Genomic DNA, 18,716 nt, shown 5'->3' with positions numbered 1-18,716 from the left:
TAATAATTAAACACATATTTTAATGGCAGATCCATGTATCCCCAATAATATACATCACGTGCAAATTAATGAGTAATCAATGAAACTAAATTAATTTAAAAAGTAATTAAAAACCTATTTATTTTCAATTACAAATTTTATAATTTATTATATAATTAGTTATTATAATTTTTTATTAATCTAATTTATTTTGATATTTTGAGATATTTGAAAATATGTTAAAGCTACTATTTTTTTTAAATTATTAATTTACAAATATATCATCTTATATTATATAGAATAAAAACTATTATTTAAAAAAGATTCACCAATGCAAATATTTTTTAATATACCAAAATACCCAAACTTATAATAGTTTATAAAATATAACTCTTTCTTATTCCATTTTTATTTTTATTTTATAAAATAAAGATTTCTAATAGTGAATCGTTTTTATATACCAATAAAATTCTTTATTTTATATAAAAAAATAAATATGAAATAAAAAAGTTATAAAAATTTATAAATCATTAATGGTGTTGTCCTGCTAGGTGATCAGTCAAGTCTTTGTTAATAAATTGATTTAGTGATTTAAAATTTATATTATCAAATGTACTTAAAAAGATTAGACTCATCATTTTTAATATATAAAAATAATTTATATATCATATATTAATATTATTTTATAAATATTTTTTAGTTTTTTAATCATTAATTTAATTTATAATTAAAAGAAATAATTTTGTAAAATGAGTATATGAAAAAATAAAAAATTGATAAAAATAAATTTTTGATACATGAAATATATATATATTATCATGCCATTAATATATTTAATATGTAAAGAATAACAAAAAAATAGTTGGATAATATATCTCATCACTTATCTATCCTAAGTTGGGTTGAACATAAGATAGGATAAATGATGACATAACTTATCATATTCTAGCACTAATAAAATATAAAATAAGATATAATATTCTCTCTTATCTTATCTTATACTATATTCGGTCAACCAAATATGAATTTAAAGTTTTTAGAGGATAAATCTAATTCTAATTTTTACAAATATCTTAAATCAAGTTTTACATTGAGGGAGAAGTAGATGATATCCTGAGACCTTTATTGTTACCACCACCATTAATATTTGACTGCTCTACGACAAGTAACACATTCATCCATTATATTGCAACAAAAGAAACAAAAAAGTAAAAAACCATACCATACATTCACATCACAAATGGAAGTTGAGCAAATATAAATATGTTTCATTAATTACTATTAAATAAAATTTTAAGGTTAAACCACTGGCCAGTCTCTGCCAGCGAGCCAATGCCGGGTGACCCCTTCCTCTTTTCTCTCGTTCCATCATTTTCCCATCAAACCCATTTTCCTTTATTTTTATTTTTATTATTATTATCTATTTTTCTTGATTTGATTTTAATAGTAATTGTTATTTTTGAAATTTGAATTGTTAAATTAATATGAAATTTTGAGCTAATTTATTGTTGATGAATTAATTTAGAATTTATTAATTTGGGCTAAATTAGTTGATAATTTATATAGTTGTGTTCATTTAAATTATTTAATTTGAATATGATATAATATTGTAGTATATTTTGGATGTGAGTTTGCATATTAAATTGAGTTGATTTTGGTTGTGGATTTAGGTTTGCATATTAAATTGGGCTTGAATTATGAGATATTAAATTTAGGTCAAATGAGATTTATTTTAATTTATTATGTGTTTGGTTTGATTAATTGAGCTTATATTTTGACTATTAATTTGGAAATTTTAGATTAGGGTCTATGACATGTGAGGTATTTTTATTGGGTTATATTTGCTAATTTGGGCCCATTTGTAATTGGTGAAATTTATCGGACTAATTTGAAGTTTGAATTTTGGCTCGAATATTTGTTTTGGACTTTGTACATTTCTGGATATTTACACTTGAGTTATTTTTGTTTTTGTATTGGCTCATTCTACAATCTTGTTGGCTAAGTACGAATTTACGACACAAAACATGAAATTTCATGAAAGAAAGTGAGACTCGAAAAGTTGTATGAAGACATTGAACTTGTTGTAAGTTTGTTTGGGTACACGTTTTATTTTCCACTACTATTTGATTTTATTTTTATTAGTTTATTTCTCACTACTATTTGGTTTTATTTTTATTAGTTTTTGTAAATATATTTGGTTTTATTTTTATTAGTTTTTGTAAATATTTGTTTATATATATTTACTTATTGTGAACAGAATTGGATGTCGAACAAACTAGAAATTTTGTTTAAATAAGATGAATAATTCAGTAAATAAACTAGAAATTTTGTTTAAATAAGATGAATAATTCAGTAAATATGTTTTAATAAAATAATAATTTTAAAATATTCTTCTTAAGAAAATAATTTTTTTTTTGTTAATAAAAATTCAGAAAAATGTTTGTAGAAAAATAAAAATAAAAATGTTTTTAATAGAATTTGAAAATTTGTTTTAATAAAATTGCCCAAAATTTTCTTTGTTTGATAAAAAATGGTCCAAAAATTGTTTTGTAAATAAAGTTGTCCCAAAAATTAATTTTTAATTAAAAATTATTTTGCAAATAAAGTTATTTTTTATAATAATTTGTAGAAGTCATTTTTTCTTAAATGAAAACAAATTGAAATACTTTTGTAAATAAAATTATAAAAATTCATTCTTTTTTTTTTGTAAAAACAAGTAAAAAATAATTTTTGTTGCTAAATTGAAATTTTGAAATAAATTCTTTTGACACAATAAGTGTAAATAACTTTTTTTGAAAATTTAATACAAATGAAATTAATCAAATCACTTGAAGAAAATATTTTGTAAATAAATAGATTGAAATCACTCATTCAAAATTGTTTTTAATAAAATCTTTTGAAATTTTCGGAAAACTAATTTTTTTCAAATATTTTTTTTAATTTGTTCAATAAATCAATTTGCATAATTCTATTGTCATTTATTTTGTACATTCTTGTAATTTTATTTTGTCATCATCTTTGTGTATATGTTTTCGTTATTTTAATTTTGGTATTTATGATTAATTAATTAATTGTCACAATTCCCTTAATTTGTTTAGTAGAGACCGAATATATACGGGCTTAGAGGGTGTTACGGCTCACCACCATACCTTCCCAATAGGTAACCTAACCCTCGGATCCAGACTCAGTGTTTCATAGACCTGTTTTTCCTTTAGAAATCACACTTAGGGTTTTTTTTTTCTTATTTTGTTTTTCCCTTAAAAAATAAAACAAAAATAAGTGACGACTTCAAAGTCTTTTTTTTTTTTTTTTTCTAAAAATCAAATTTTCACAAAATAAATAAAAAACGAACACACGTGAAAAACGGGGTCCACACCACTATTTTTAAAATTATTAATTTACAAATATCTAATCTTATACACAATAAAAACTATTATTTAAAAAGGATTCACCAATGCAAATATTTTTTAATAAACCAAAATACCCAAACTTATTATAGTTTATAAAATATAACTTTTTTGTTCCATTTTTATTTTTATTTTATAAAATAAAGATTTCTATTAGTGAGTCGTTTTTTTTATATACCAATAAAAATAATTAAAAATGAATAAAAAAGTTATAAAAATTTATAAATCATTCATGGTGTTGTCCTATTAATCAATCAAGTCTATGTATTTAGTAATTTAAAATTTATATTATCAAATGCACTAAAAAAAGGATGAGCGCATCATTTTTTTTAATTGTTCAATAACTAGTTGGGCTCCCCCGACTCCACTTTTCACCTTACAATATTTGTTAAAAAAAATTCCATGTGTACAATTTTGGGTGTACTCTGTTTTAAGTTTGTCTAACCCATAAAAGTTTCCTAAGCTTATATGTTAAGCCATTTTATATTTGAATATTTTTAAAGTGCATATATATATATATATAAATAGCATTGAAGCTTTGGTATTATGGGATAAGGGGTGATTGAACATCAAAGTTATTTTTTGGGCTCTGTTTTAGGGCTTAAAGGTGAAGTTACAGGTTCTATTATCAAATTTTTTTGTGGAATTTCTGTTTTCTTCATTGCTTTTGGGATAATAGATTCCCAACTCAAATATTGAAATATTTATATAAGTTTTCAAAGTGAAAAAATCTATAAGGACTTAATTATTGTTGAGAGGTTGTTATTTTAGTTATTAAGTAATCGTAATAATTATAATTGAATCTTGTAACCTTAATAGTAGAATACTCTAAATCTCTCCCTTTTAATTCAGTAGTATACTTGGCTCACACCTCCCAAAAATTTTAACTTTTTATGAGAAATAATTTCAAAACTCGAGTTCTTCAAAGAGTAAACACGTGACTTACCTATAATCATGAACTTAATTAATTTAATTAAAAAACTTGACAAAATAAAAACTTTTTTAGTAAGAATATACAACCTCTTAACAAAATATATAAACTTTCGAATTCTGTTATTTAAATAAAAAATATTTTATACCAAGGAACTAAATCTACGTTCAAAGATAATAAAGAGTTCAATGTATTTTAGGAACTAATACTATTTTCAAAAGAAATATTGATAGGTGATTTTTTTATAACACTTTTAGAGAAAATATTTTTATTAAAAACATTTTGAACACGTATTTCTGGAAAGAGTTTTTATTTTAAAAAATGATTTTGAAAAAACTACGTGTTTGTCAAAATTTAAGATTGAGAATTCACTTTTAGTGTTTTCTAAAAAGATGCTCTATTGGTGATTCTTCTAATAACACTTCCACTAAAACCTGTTTAAGAACCGACACTCCCAAAACAATTCATATCTAATTATAGCTCTTAGAATCATCCTAAATCAAGTTTTAGGTTGAGGGAGAAGTAGCTGATATCCTGAGACCTTTACTGTTATCACCACCATTAATATTTGACTCATCTACCAAACATAACACATCCACCCATTATATTGAAAAGAAAAAGGTAAAAAACCATACCATACTTATGCTTCATTAAGTAGTATCAAATCCAATTTTTTATGATTAAACCAATAATAAAACAAAAAATATATAAAAGGCAAAAAACTACTCCTAACCAGAAAAATCGAGGGTATGTATAATAACTAATCATAAACACTACTAGACAGAGTTTCCATTAACTTGTTGGTCGTCGTGGTCGGGCATGAATCTCTTCCAATACCAGTGCCTCTTCCACACCACCCTCATCTCCTCAATTGGAATGCCCTTGGTCTCTGGCAGGAAGACATAGATGAACACTGTCATAATAGCCACGAAAACCGAAAAGAATATGAACAAGCCGTACTTTAGCCCACAGAGCATGCTCAGGAAGACTTCAGCAACTCCGAAGGTGAAAAACATATTCACTGATACTGTTATACTCTGAGCAGCCGACCGAATCTCAAGTGGGAAAATTTCGCTGGGCACCAACCATCCCAGAGGACCCCATGACCATGCGAAGGCAGAAACGTAGATACAAATGCACATCACTACAATAATGGAGTACCATTCTGGCAATTCTGTCACGTTCCCTGATACCCCAAATTTGAGTGCTATCAGAACTGCCACTGCAACCTACGTGAGCATTGCAAGATTATTGAAGAAATTTTGAAGTAATTGAAGTAGAAAAAAGGATGTATTAATCATGTGTTTAATTACCTGGAATATAAGCATTTGGATTCCACCCTCTATGAAAAGCTTTCTCCTACCCCACTTATCAGTGCCAAACACGGCCACAAAGGTTGCTAACATATTGACAAGACCGGTGATAACAGCCGAGAAGAGTGAAGCGTTGTTCCCGAAGCCCAGTGATTGGAAGAGCACGGGGGCATAGAACATGACGACATTGATGCCGGTGAGCTGCTGCAAGGCCGGGATGAGGATGGACATTACCAGCTGAGGCCTATATTCTCTAAGGCGAAGGTTTCTCCAGGGGTGTTGTACTCGTCTTGAAGCTTCACTTGCAGCCACCAAATCGATGTACTCGGCTTCAATCTCCCTATCGCTGACGCCGCGAATGCGACAGAGCATCTCTCTGGCCTGTTGAAGCTCACCCTTCTCGATCATGGAGTTGGGGGTGTTGGGAAGAATCCATGCTACGGCTGATATGAAGATGGCGGGGATTGCAGCGCCGCCCAAACTAACACGCCATCCCCATCCACCCTCGATCTTGGCGGTGAAGTAGTTAACCACATTGGCAACCAAAATGCCAATGGTGATTGACAACTGAAATACGTTGTTGAGAGCACCCCGGTGTTTGTATGGAGCCATTTCTGATACGTAGATTGGCACCGACTGCATACAATTCAAATAAAAGTTCATCATTTACTTTATATAATAATGATGAATTTATATATATAAGATAAATAATAATAATAATAATAATAATAATAATAATAATAATAATAATAATAATAACCATATGCCCACAACCAATAAAAAAATAGCCAAAGTATCATAATAGCAGTATACATGTAAAAGAAAAGTAATATCAAAATATAAAATATTTCATTGATAGAATAATATTAAAAATGAAAGAAAAAAGTTACCTGAGTGGCAAAACCAACTCCAAAGCCCAAAAGGATACGTCCAAAAATAAGCATAAGAATATTGACGGCAAAAGCATTAAGAATGGCACCAGCCATGAAAATCAAGCCACCAACCAACATGGATACCCTGCGCCCAAATCTTCTAGTGGCATATGAAGCTACCAACGAAGAGACCAAAGCCGCCAAGTAGAGCGAAGATGTGAATAATGTTAGTATTTGACTGTCAAATTTACAGTACTGATTCGTTGACTTATCCAATTCCTCCTTCTTGTAAACTGAAGGGAAAAATTTCTCCAAGAATGTCGGCATCGAAGTCACTCCGCCTACCAAATCACCAAATCAATCTATTTGTATCCATGTAATTGTTACAAAATATAAAATATATATCTATATATTTAAGAAGATAAATAAATTAAATCTTTTATATACACACGTACAAACTTACCTGAAATTCCAATATCGTAACCAAAGATTAAGCCACCCATGGCACCCAACACACAACTTATCAAGACGGACCAAGTAAGTTTGCCTGGGTATTCTACGTGATCGCCACCACTGGGACCCATGAAATCGCCAGCCTTGATCCCCACTAATGGAGCCATGAATGGTGAAAGAAAGCTCTCAAAGGAGAAGAAAAAGCAAAGATTGGGAAAAGGGTGAAGTTTGATTAGGAAGCCTGTATGGTAAAGTATAAGTTTTGTTTTGTATATATAGACCTAGTTATGAGTTGATTCCTAATAGGATTAGAAATCAACAAGAGTTATGATAGGAAAATAATTCTAACTCCAGTGTGTTTAAATAACGAAACAATTCTATATCAAGTGTGTTTAATTTCTTCTATTAGCATTCCAAAATATATTTCATACCCATCTAATTATCTACTAAAATAAACATTTTAATCAATTTAAAAAAAAATAAACATTAGGATTTGATGTTTTTAATTTCCAAATTGAAAATCTAAACATGAATGAATTAGATTTAATTAATAATTAAACACATATTTTAATCGCAGATCCATAAATCCCTAATAATATACATCACGTGAAAATTAATGAGTAATCAATGAAACTAAATTTAAAAAGTAATTAAAAACCTATTTATTTTCAATTACAAATTTTCTAATTAGTTATATAATTAGTTATTATAATTTTTTATTAATCTAATTCATTTTGATATTTTGAGATATTTGAAAATATGTTAAATCTACTTATTTTTAAAAATTATTTATTTACAAGTATAAGAATAAAAACTATTATTTGAAAAAGATTCACCAATGCAAATATTTTTTAATATACCAAAATACCCAAACTTATAATAGTTTATAAAATATAACTCTTTCCTATTCCATTTTTATTTTTATTTTTATTTTATAAAATAAAGATTTCTAATAGTGAATCGTTTTTATATACCAATAAAATTCTTTATTTTATATAAAATAAATAAATATGAAATAAAAAGGTTATAAAAATTTATAAATCATTCATGGTGTTGTCCTGCTAAGTGATCAGTCAAGTCTTTGTTAATAAATTGATTTAGTGATTTAAAATTTATATTATCAAAATGTACTTAAAAAGATTAGACTCATCATTTTTAATATATAAAAATAATTTATATATCATATATTAATATTATTCTATAAATATTTTTTAGTTTGTTAATCATAAATTTAATTTATAATAATTTTGTAAAATGAGTATATTAAAAAAATAAAAAATTGATGAAAAAATAATTTTTTTGATACATGAAATATATATATATATATATATATTTAATATGTAAAGGATAACAAAAAAAAAAATGGGTAGATGATATATCCCATCACTTATCGTATCATAAGTTGGGTTGCACATAAGATAGGATAAGTGATGACATACTTATCATATTCTAGTACCAATCAAATATAAAATAAGATATAATATTCTCTCTTATCTTATCTTATACTATATTCGGTCAACCAAATATAAACTTAAAGTTTTTAGAGGATAAATCTAATTCTAATTTTTACAAACATCCTAAATCAAGTTTTACATTGAGGGGGAAGTAGATGATATCCTGAGACCTTTACTGTTACCATCACCATTAATATTTGACTGCTCTACAACATTTAACACATTCATCCATTATATTGCAACAAAAGAAAAAAAAAAGAGTAAAAAACCATACCATACATTCACATCACAAATGGAAGTTGAGCAAATATAACTATGCTCCATTAATTATTATTAAATTAAATTTTAGGGTTAAATCATCGGCCAGTCTCCGTCGGTGAGCCACTGCCAACCAACGACCCCTTCCTCTTTTCTCTCATTCCCTGACTTTCCAATCAAACCCATTTTCATTTATTATTATTATTATTATTATTATTTACTTTTCTTAATTTGATTTTAATAGTAATTGTTATTTGTGAAATTTGAATTGTTGAATTAACATGAAATTTGAGCTAATTTATTGTTGATGAAATAATTTAGAATTTATTAATTTGGGCTAAATTAGTTGATAATTTATATGGTTGTTCTTATTTAAATTATTTAATTTGAATATGATATAATATTGTAATATATTTTGGATGTGAGTTTACATATTAAATTGGGTTGAGTTTGGTTGTGGATTTAAGTTTACATATTAAATTGAGCTTGAATTATGAGACATTAAACCTAGGCTCAATGAGATTTATTTTAATTTATCATGTTTTGAGTTTGATTAATTGAACTTATATTTTGACTATTAATTTGGAAATTTTATATTAGAGCCTATGACATGTGAAATATTTTTGTTGAGTTATATTTGCTAATTTGGGCCCATTTTTAATTGGTGAAATTTATCCGACTAATTTGAAGTTTGAATTTGGGCAAATTTTATGGAAGATAGTGAGACTCGAAAAGTTGTAGGAAGACATTGAACTTGTTGTAAGTTTGTTTGGGTACACGTTTTATTTCCCACTATTATTTGGTTTTATTTTTATTAGTTTTTGTAAATATTTGTTTGTATATATTTACTTATTGTGAACAGAATTGGATGTCAAACAAATAAAAAATTTTGTTTAAATAAGATGAATAATTCAGTAAATATGTTTTAATAAAATAATAATTTTAAAATATTCTTCTTTATAAAAGAAAGGTTTTTTTATTAATAAAAATTCAGAAAAAATGTTTTTAGAAAAATCCCAAAAAAAAAAGTTTTTAATAGAATTTGAAAATTTGTTTTAATAATAATTGTCCAAAAATTTCTTTGTTTAATAAAAAATTGTCCAAAATTTGTTTTGTAAATAAAGTTGTCCCAAAAATTAATTTTTAATTAAAAATTCTTTTGCAAATAAAGTTATTTTTTAAATAATTTGTATAAGTGATTTTTTCTTAAATGAAAACAAATTGAAATACTTTTGTAAATAAAATTGTAAAAATTCATTCTTTTTTTGTAAAAATATGTAAAAAATAATTTTTGTTGTCAAATTGAAATTTTGTAATAAATTCTTTTAATACAATGAGTGTAAATAACTTTTAAAAAAATTAAATACAAATGAAATTAATCAAATCACTTGAAGAAAATATCTTGTAAATAAATAAATTGAAATGACTCATTCAAAATTGTTTTTAATAAAATTCTTTGAAATTTTTGGAAAACTAATTTTTTTCAAATATTTTTTTAAAATTTGTTCAATAAAACAATTTGCACAATTCTATTGTTATTTATTTTGTACATTCTTGTAATTTTATTTTGTCATCATTTTAGTATATATTGTTTCGTTCCTTTAATCTTGGTATTCATTATTAAATAATTAATTGTCACAATTCCCTTAATTCGTTTAATAGATATCGTATGTATATGGGCTTAAAGGGGTGTTACGGCTCACCACCATACATTCCCAATAGGTAACCTGACCCCGAATCCGGACTCGGTGTTTCATAGACCTGTTTTTTCTTCAGGAGTCATACTTAGAGTTTTTCTTTTTTATTTTGTTTTTTCCTTGAAAAATAAAATAAAAATAAGCGGCGACTCCAAATCTTTTTTTCTAAAAATCAAATTTTTACAAAATAAATGAAAAGCGAGTCTCGCCATTCGAGTAGGAACGCATGTGAAAAACGTGGGTCCACACCACTATTTTTAAAATTATTAATTTACAAATATCTCATCTTATATTATACACAATAAAAACTATTATTTAAAAAAGATTCACCAATGCAAATATTTTTTAATAAACCAAAATACCCAAACTTATTATAGTTTATAAAATATAACTTTTTTGTTCCAATTTTATTTTTATTTTATAAAATAAAGATTTCTATTAGTGAATTGTTTTTTTATATACCAATAAAAATAATTAAAAATGAAATAAAAAAGTTATAAAAATTTATAAATCATTCATGGTGTTGTACTCCTATTAATCAATGAAGTCTATGTATTTAGTGATTTAAAATTTATATTATCAAATGCACTAAAAAAGATGAGCGCATCATTTTTTTTAATTGTTCAATAATTACTTGGCTCCCTGACTCCACTCTTTACCTTAAAATATTTGTTAAAAAAAAAATTCCATGTGTACAATCTTGGGTGGACTCTGTCTAACCCCTAAAAGTTTCCTAAGCTTATATATTCAGCCATTTTATATTTGAATATTTTTAAAGTGCGTATATATAAATAGCATAAGAGCTTTGGTATTATGGGATAAGGGATGATTGAAAATCAAAGTTGTTTTTTTGGCATTGTTGTAAGGCTTAAAGGTGAAGTTACAAGTTTTTTTATCAACTTTTTTTTTGTGGAATTTCTGTTTTATTCATGTTTTTTGGGATAATAGATTCCCAACTCAAATATTGAAATATTTATATAAGTTTTCAAAGTGAAAAAAACTATGAGAATTTAATTATTGTATGTAATAATTTTTTTGTTTTGTAATTTTTTACCTTTTTCCTTGTTATGTTTGGTGTTCCTTTTTTGATTGAATTTTTTCATTCTTATTTTAGGTTGTTATTATTATTGAAAGGTTGCTATTTTAGGTTATTATTATTGTTGAGAGGTTGTTATTAAGTAACGATATAGACCCCAAAATTTGTCTCAATTTTATTTTTATATTAATTTTGAGCTCAATTTTATCAATAAATTTTAAATTCTAATTACATGAGTTTTTTGACTCACTCATCATTTAATAACTTTTATTATTTTATATATTATTTTATTTTATTTTATCACTCTTATTTTTATTTTTTTATTATTATATTTTTATTTTTATTTTTTATTTTCTCTCTCCTCTCTCCTTCCTCTTCCTATTCCCCAACTACCCCACCAACTCCCTCTCTCCTCTCATACCTCTTACCATTGGCCACCATCTCACATCCCTTTTTTCTTTTTACTTTTTCTTTTCTTTTCCTTTTTCCCCACCTCTCTTCCCATTCCTCCACTCTCCTTTCTTCCCTATGGCGCCCCCCTCCTTTCTTCCCTTCCCCCCCCCCCAATTTTTTTCCTCCCCTTTTTCTTCCCCAACAACCTTCCATTCCTCTCTCTTCCCTTACTACCACGCTGGCGGCCCCCCATTCTTCTTCCCTTCCCCATCTCCCCACTTCTTCTTTCACACACGGCGGGTGCCAATGGAGCTTCATTTTTTTTTGTTCTCTCCTCCTCACAGCCTCGTTTTTTTTTTCTTTTTTTTCTTTGTTTTCTTCCTCCCGCAACACCCATTCTGGACGGCTAGGAACCCCCCACTTCTTCCCCCATTTTTTTTTCTCATTTTCTCATACCCATTTTTCTTCCAATCTTTTTCCCACCATTTTTTTTTTCTTTCCCTTCCTCCATCATACCCGAGTTCGCACCAGAATCCTTCCTTCCCCCTTTCGTCTCATCTTCCTCCTCTCATTTTCCTTTTTTTTTTTCAATTTATTTTTATTTTCTTTTTTATTTTTATTTTTATTATTATTATTATTATTATTATTGTTATTGTTATTGTTATTTTTTTTTTATTTTAATAGTAATTATTGTTTGTAAAATTTGGATTGTTGAATTAATATAAAATTTGGACTAATTTATTGTTGATGAATTAATTTAAAATTTATTAATTTGGAATTTGTTAATTTAGGATAAATTAGTTAATAATTTTAGACATTAGTTGATAATTCCTTTTAAAATAAAATATAATAAGTTTATCCAAATAATTACTTAGTTATTTTATAAAATAAATAGATGAAGCTACAAATATGTAAGCAAAAATAGGAAGAATTTGATTGTACTAAAGTATGAAAAATGTGACTTAGGTATGAAAAATATAATCAAAATATAAAAATGTAACCACGAGTATTAAAAACATAATTAGGGTATAAAAGATGTGATTAAACTATTAAATTATTATCAAGGTATTAAGAATATGATTAAGGTACAAAAATTATAAATAAGATATGAAAATATGAGATGAATGTAAAAAAAAAAAAAAAAAAAAAGAGATATTAATATATAAGGAATACGATGAAGGTACAAAAATATAATAAAAGTATTAAGTTTAAAAATTATAATCTCAAAATTTTTTTAACAAAGATATTAAGTTATAAAAATTTAATTAGAATGTACGTGCAGACATGTTACGGATTAAAGGTTTTTAACCCATGCCACCTTAATTCCCTTTCAAATGGGCTCGAGCACGAGACTCCCCTCCTACCTTTCCACAAACTCATAAGGTTGAGGAAAGTAAGTTAATATATACCACACTAAAAGTGTTCTAATATTGAGTTAACACTTTTCCTTCGTAATTGATACAAATATGAACTAAGTTGTGCTATAAGTTTCAATATAACCTTCTACATTAATACTTTTTGAAACCAAGAAAAATTATTAACTTAATGGAGTTATTGATTTATTGATAAATGAATAATAATTTATAAATTTACTCATAAATAAATTTTTATTAATTTATAAAGAGTATTATTTATTTATTTCTATTTCCTTATTTTTTAAGGATTTCTAAAAGTATTATTATATTATATATTTAGTGGAGTTATTAATTTAGTACATTAGTATGAATTGGGAGTAGAAGATTTTATTATTTAAGTAAGATGATTACTTTATCAAATTTTTATTTATTGAGATCTTTTTACTATAAATCCATTTTTTGTTTTATATAATATTTTATTTACATTAATATATATATTTGTTTTAAATGATATTTTACCTATTTTAGAATTTTTAATTTTCGTGTCAAATGCAATAAACTCATGCATGATATGGAGTTCACTTGCTTGGATGATTGCCACCATCATCTTTGGGACACAGGCAGCTGCACCTGCCATTGTTACTAGTGGAGCTATTGAAGGAAGAAATGAAGATACAAAAGAGAGAGCTTTGTAATATTATAAAGATTTCACAAGTATAATTTAATTGACACCGATTAAAAGTTCAAAAAATTTTGAGTGTTAAAAATATTTTTTTAAAACTATTGTAAAACGTATTCTTAGCGTTAAAGCAATTATCTAATATTTCATTTCTTTGTTTTTTTTTCTCAATGTAACGTGGTTATGTATTTATAAATATGATCTAAAAAATGGATTAAAACATTATATTTGTACTTAAATTTCATTCAAAATTACAAAAATTTAAAAGAACATATCTTAAATATTGTTTGGATACACTTTTTCTTTTTTACTATTAAAAATAGAAAAAAATATTAACTTTAATATAGCATACGAACTCTTAGAAATTTATGATAATGATTTTTAGAAAGTTATTTAAAAATTTAAGACATCAAAAAATTTTACTACTTCAAATTTAATTTTTTTTAAAATGATTATAAGAATATATTTATGCAAGAATTTCCACATTTAATATACATGTTATTATTATTTTTTATTTTTTGTTTTTAAAACAAAAAAATACTAATATGTGAGTAAAAATAAGAGGAATTAATTAACATACAAAAAATTGGACAAATGTACTAAGGTACGACACTTGTGACTTAGGAATGAAAAATATAATCCGCATATAAAACTATGATCATGTGATAAAAAACATAATTTGGGAACAAAAAAGTGATTGAAATATTAAAATGTTATCAAGATATTAAGAATATAATTATGGTATGTATGAAAAACGAGACAAATGTACACAAAATGAGATTAAGATATAAAGAATGCAATTGGGGTATAAAAATATAATAAATATATTAAATTTTAAAAATTATAATATCGGGAAAAATTTAACAAAGATATTAGGTTATAAAAATTATGGAATCATTAGAAACAATGTCATCACATTAGAAATATGTGAAGAAATATTAAGGCACCAAAGAAGATGTATTAAATAAATAAAGGAACGTAAATAATATTATTATTTTAATAAAATATATTTAATTACTTTTTATCTTATTTATTATGTTATTAAATTACGTGAAAATATCTTCAAAATAACAATTTACTAATTAAAAAAATTGTAAAATGTTTATATTTGAATAATTCATACAACTCAAGTTTATTTAAACTTACACTTTGTTGTATTTTTTTTTTTGAGATAATTTTTTTTTTTATTATTGGTATAATAATGTTATATGACATGAAATTTCACCCATGATAAATTGTTCTACAAGTTTGATATGATGATCGGTGATAATTTGTCCTCAATAATTATCTAACATGCTTTTAAAATGATGATTCAATCATAAAAAAGTATATAATCTATCCTTTTATGTTACGTGTATGTTAAAAAAAGAAAAGAAAAAGGGATTTCATCTTATATATTAAAAGATTAAAAAGTAAGGGTATCCTACTTTGATTGGATAAAAGCAAATAGAAAATTAAAATAAAACAAAGATACAAATACCCTCTTATAAATATTTCTTCTATTTTAAGGATGGTAATGGAGCAAGTTTGAGACAGGTTACCCAATACTAACTATGTCTTATTTATTCAAAATAATTTTCATTTTTACCTATTTAACTTTTTTTTTCTTAAAAAAAATTAATTATATTAAAATAAATATATATTTATGAATAATTAAAATATTAGAATTTTTTATAACTTATTTTATTAAAAACTATTTTTATTTTAAATTAAATTAATTTTATATATAATTGGAGTAGGGTGGGGTGAGACAAGGCAATACCTGAACCCACCTTAAACCCATCTTAGGTTTTAGAAAAAAATCATAAACTTGTCCTTAACACATTTATTTAAATTTTTAACTCGTTGCATTAGAAGTAGACAAAGTATTAACAAAAATCAGCCTCATTGTCATCCCTACTCTTTTTAAAACATCCTATTATAAATAATCTTTACGTGTTTGTAATTTATTTTTTCTTTCTATAACGTTAAATATAAAACCATTTTCTTTGTAAAATTAACATCATGTAGTAGGCTTTGAATATGTCTCAAATATTATCTAAAAGAACTGTCTTTATGAAATTTTATTGAATGGGCATAAATCCTCTTCTTATAAGTGGAAAAATCTTTATTGATTTATTATACTTGACATTATATGAATCCAATATTCTTTATTAAAACACCTATCTTCTTGTTTATTATCATTAAAACGAAAGAAAAATGTCATTACTTACCTTCAAGGATAAAATAAAAATAAAATATTAAAAAATAATTAATAATGCAAAAATAAAATATTGATTTCTTACCCCCAAAATGCTTTGATATGAATGATATATATTTGTAGTGCCTCTACCTTGCTAGTAAATTATAGTGGTATTAAGTATTTTTATTTTTATTTGATGATGGAAGTTAAATGTAAATGATAATTCCCTTCATGTGATAATACTGGTGAATTTATTTTTAATTAATTTTAATTTTAATTTTTTTATAATATGTGAGATCATCCATGAGAAAATAATATGATAATTTTAATTTTGTTCCTTTATTAATTTAACCAATAGATACTTTAATGCAAACAATGTTAATTTTTAAGCAGGAATATGATAATTCACACAAAGATATACGAGATTTTAATTTAGTTCAATTAAATTATTTATATTTACAGATGAGAGAGGATTATTCTACTATATTGTAGAAAATATTACAAACTATAAAAAAATTTGGATATAATTAGGTTGAGATAATCATTTCATTATACTATAAAAAATATTATAAAGTACAAAAATTAAATATAATCAGTTCCCAAAACATCCCATGTCCAAACCATGAGACTTAGCGAGACATCAATTATGTCTCATCATTCCTCACATCTCTATTTATATCGTATAATCTTTATAAACTCGTCTCTATTTTATAAATTTTTCTTTCAATGTTTTAATAATTTTCCTTACTCTATAAATAAATTTAATATTACAGTAATATAATAAAAAATATTTTATATAAAATCTTCTTTCAACTTGGCTATGATATCAATTTCATGTCCCAACGGAATCTTTAATCTAAAATAAAATTTATTTAAATAAATAAAATTACGACAATGAATTGATAAATTAAAAAAAAACTATATGAAAAAATTTAAGATAAGTATACATAAATAATATATTTTATGTGAAAATTAAAGTGTTGGGACGGTGAGTCTTGTACTTTATTTGTTAGCAGTTTTGTTCATTTTCATTTTTGCTTACAAATTTTCTTAAACAATTACTTACCCTCCATTGAATATTAAAAGTTACGTTTTATCATACCTTGAGTAAAAACAAGTTAGTTTTTCTAATAAGATAGAATTGAATAAGAAGTTTCAAATGAATTAAAATGTCTTAGTTAATTTTGAAAGAATTTTAAATCGAGGCTTTAAAAAGAAAAATATTTCAAAATAATAAAAATAATTTGGAAAAGAATTGAAAATTAAGGATTTAAAATTAAAATCATAATTTTTTAATTAAAAGTATGAAATCCTTCAAAATCCTTTTAAAACTATAAGGCTTGTAAATTGTTTTTAATAAAATATAATTTATAAATCAATTCCAATTTCACTAGGTTTTCTCCAATACATATCTTACCACCTAAATGTGTTTCATGAAAACCACTGAGAGACTCAACCTAATTTGCACTATCATGCCTCAAAAAAATATTATAAAGAACGTGAATCATAAAGCGATCAAATAAATTTGTGTATTTTGATTTCAAATAGTAGATTATAAATTAGAAATCTTAAATCTCATAATTTTTTTTTCTTCATAGTTAATACGTAAGTTTTAAAATTTTTTTGTCTTTGATTTTTTTATTACTTTGATATTTGATTGTTTTGATTATTCCTATTTTCACTTGATTTAAATTGGGTTAATATAATTTAATTATTATATTATAATCTTTAAATATCACCCATTTACTTCCTCTCATATTTCTAGGGCACATAAGTTTTACATAAATTTATTTTTAATTTCACTTTTTAATTTTATTATTATTTTTAAAACAATTAATATCTTTTAAAAAATGAAATATAATCCAATTTCACCTTTTCTACCTTTTAAAACAACAAAACAAATAGATAGATATTAAAAAAATAAAAAAAGATAAAAAGATAAACAAAGGAGTGAATAGGAATTAATCTTATATATATATATATATATATATATATTTGTTTTAGTTATATTTTTAATATTTTATTTTCTTTAACCTTTTAAAAATATTTAATCAGATAATTAGATATAAGAAAAAAAATTATGTGGGATTGATATAATGTCACGTGTATAATTATTACTAATCTTGAGGATAAAATAATAATAATAATAATTAGTCTTCTGATACTGATAATTAGTCTTCTGAGTCACCAAGAAATATTCCCACCAACTACTATAAATTCCACAAATAAATGACTACACCCTATGAAAAAGTATTGTGATGGGCTTTGGTGGGCTCCACCAATGCGTCACCAGAAACTTGTGCATCACAATAGCAGTTATAAAATTAATTATCAACCAATAATTTTCAACTTTTTTAACCATAAATAAAATCATAAGATTGATTTAAAACTGTTACTTTTTATTATTTTCTTTTGAGTAATGATATCGAAAGTGGAATGTTTAAGACCTCTTTAGCAACTGGTTTTAAAAATAGTTTTTAAAAACTATTTTCAAATTTTTTAAAAAACTTAAATTGTTTTTAATATTTTAAATATAATTTTTATATTTAATATTTTATTTTTAATCATTTTACATGTTTATATAATTATTATTATTTTTAAAAATATTAATAATTTGTAATTATCAAATATATATTTTTATTTTAAAAAACAAAAAATTGATTTCAAAAACACTTCTTAAATATAGCCTTATTTTTAATATACTACT

The 18,716-nt window shown here is 24.5% G+C and overlaps 1 protein-coding gene across 1 annotated transcript; it reads right to left on the bottom strand.

The window, feature by feature from the left end:
• Positions 1-4,984: 4,984 nt before the first annotated feature.
• On the bottom strand, positions 4,985-7,180 carry LOC100855077 (sugar transport protein 12). The gene is made up of 4 exons (XM_059742638.1): positions 6,966-7,180; positions 6,521-6,843; positions 5,631-6,266; positions 4,985-5,546 (listed from the first exon to the last, which is right to left on the bottom strand). The coding sequence occupies exons 1-4, from the start codon at positions 7,120-7,122 to the stop codon at positions 5,094-5,096; spliced, it is 1,569 nt and encodes a 522-aa protein (XP_059598621.1). The 5' UTR covers positions 7,123-7,180; the 3' UTR covers positions 4,985-5,093.
• Between the last annotated feature and the right edge of the window lie 11,536 nt (positions 7,181-18,716).

This window comes from Vitis vinifera, chromosome 14 (assembly GCF_030704535.1).
Source record: "Vitis vinifera cultivar Pinot Noir 40024 chromosome 14, ASM3070453v1".
NCBI classification, from domain to species: Eukaryota; Viridiplantae; Streptophyta; class Magnoliopsida; order Vitales; family Vitaceae; genus Vitis; species Vitis vinifera.
Note: the sequence above shows the minus strand (reverse complement) of the source record. Positions and strands in the feature narration are given on the sequence as shown.

Coding starts and splice junctions, on each gene's coding strand:
- LOC100855077 (XM_059742638.1), bottom strand. CDS start 7,122: ATGGCTCCATTAGTGGGGATCAAGGCTGGCGATTTCATGGGTCCCAGT. Junction 6,267..6,520: donor GAGTTGGTTTTGCCACTCAG/GTAACTTTTTTC, acceptor AATTGTATGCAG/TCGGTGCCAATCTACGTATC. Junction 5,547..5,630: donor TCCAAATGCTTATATTCCAG/GTAATTAAACAC, acceptor ATGCTCACGTAG/GTTGCAGTGGCAGTTCTGAT.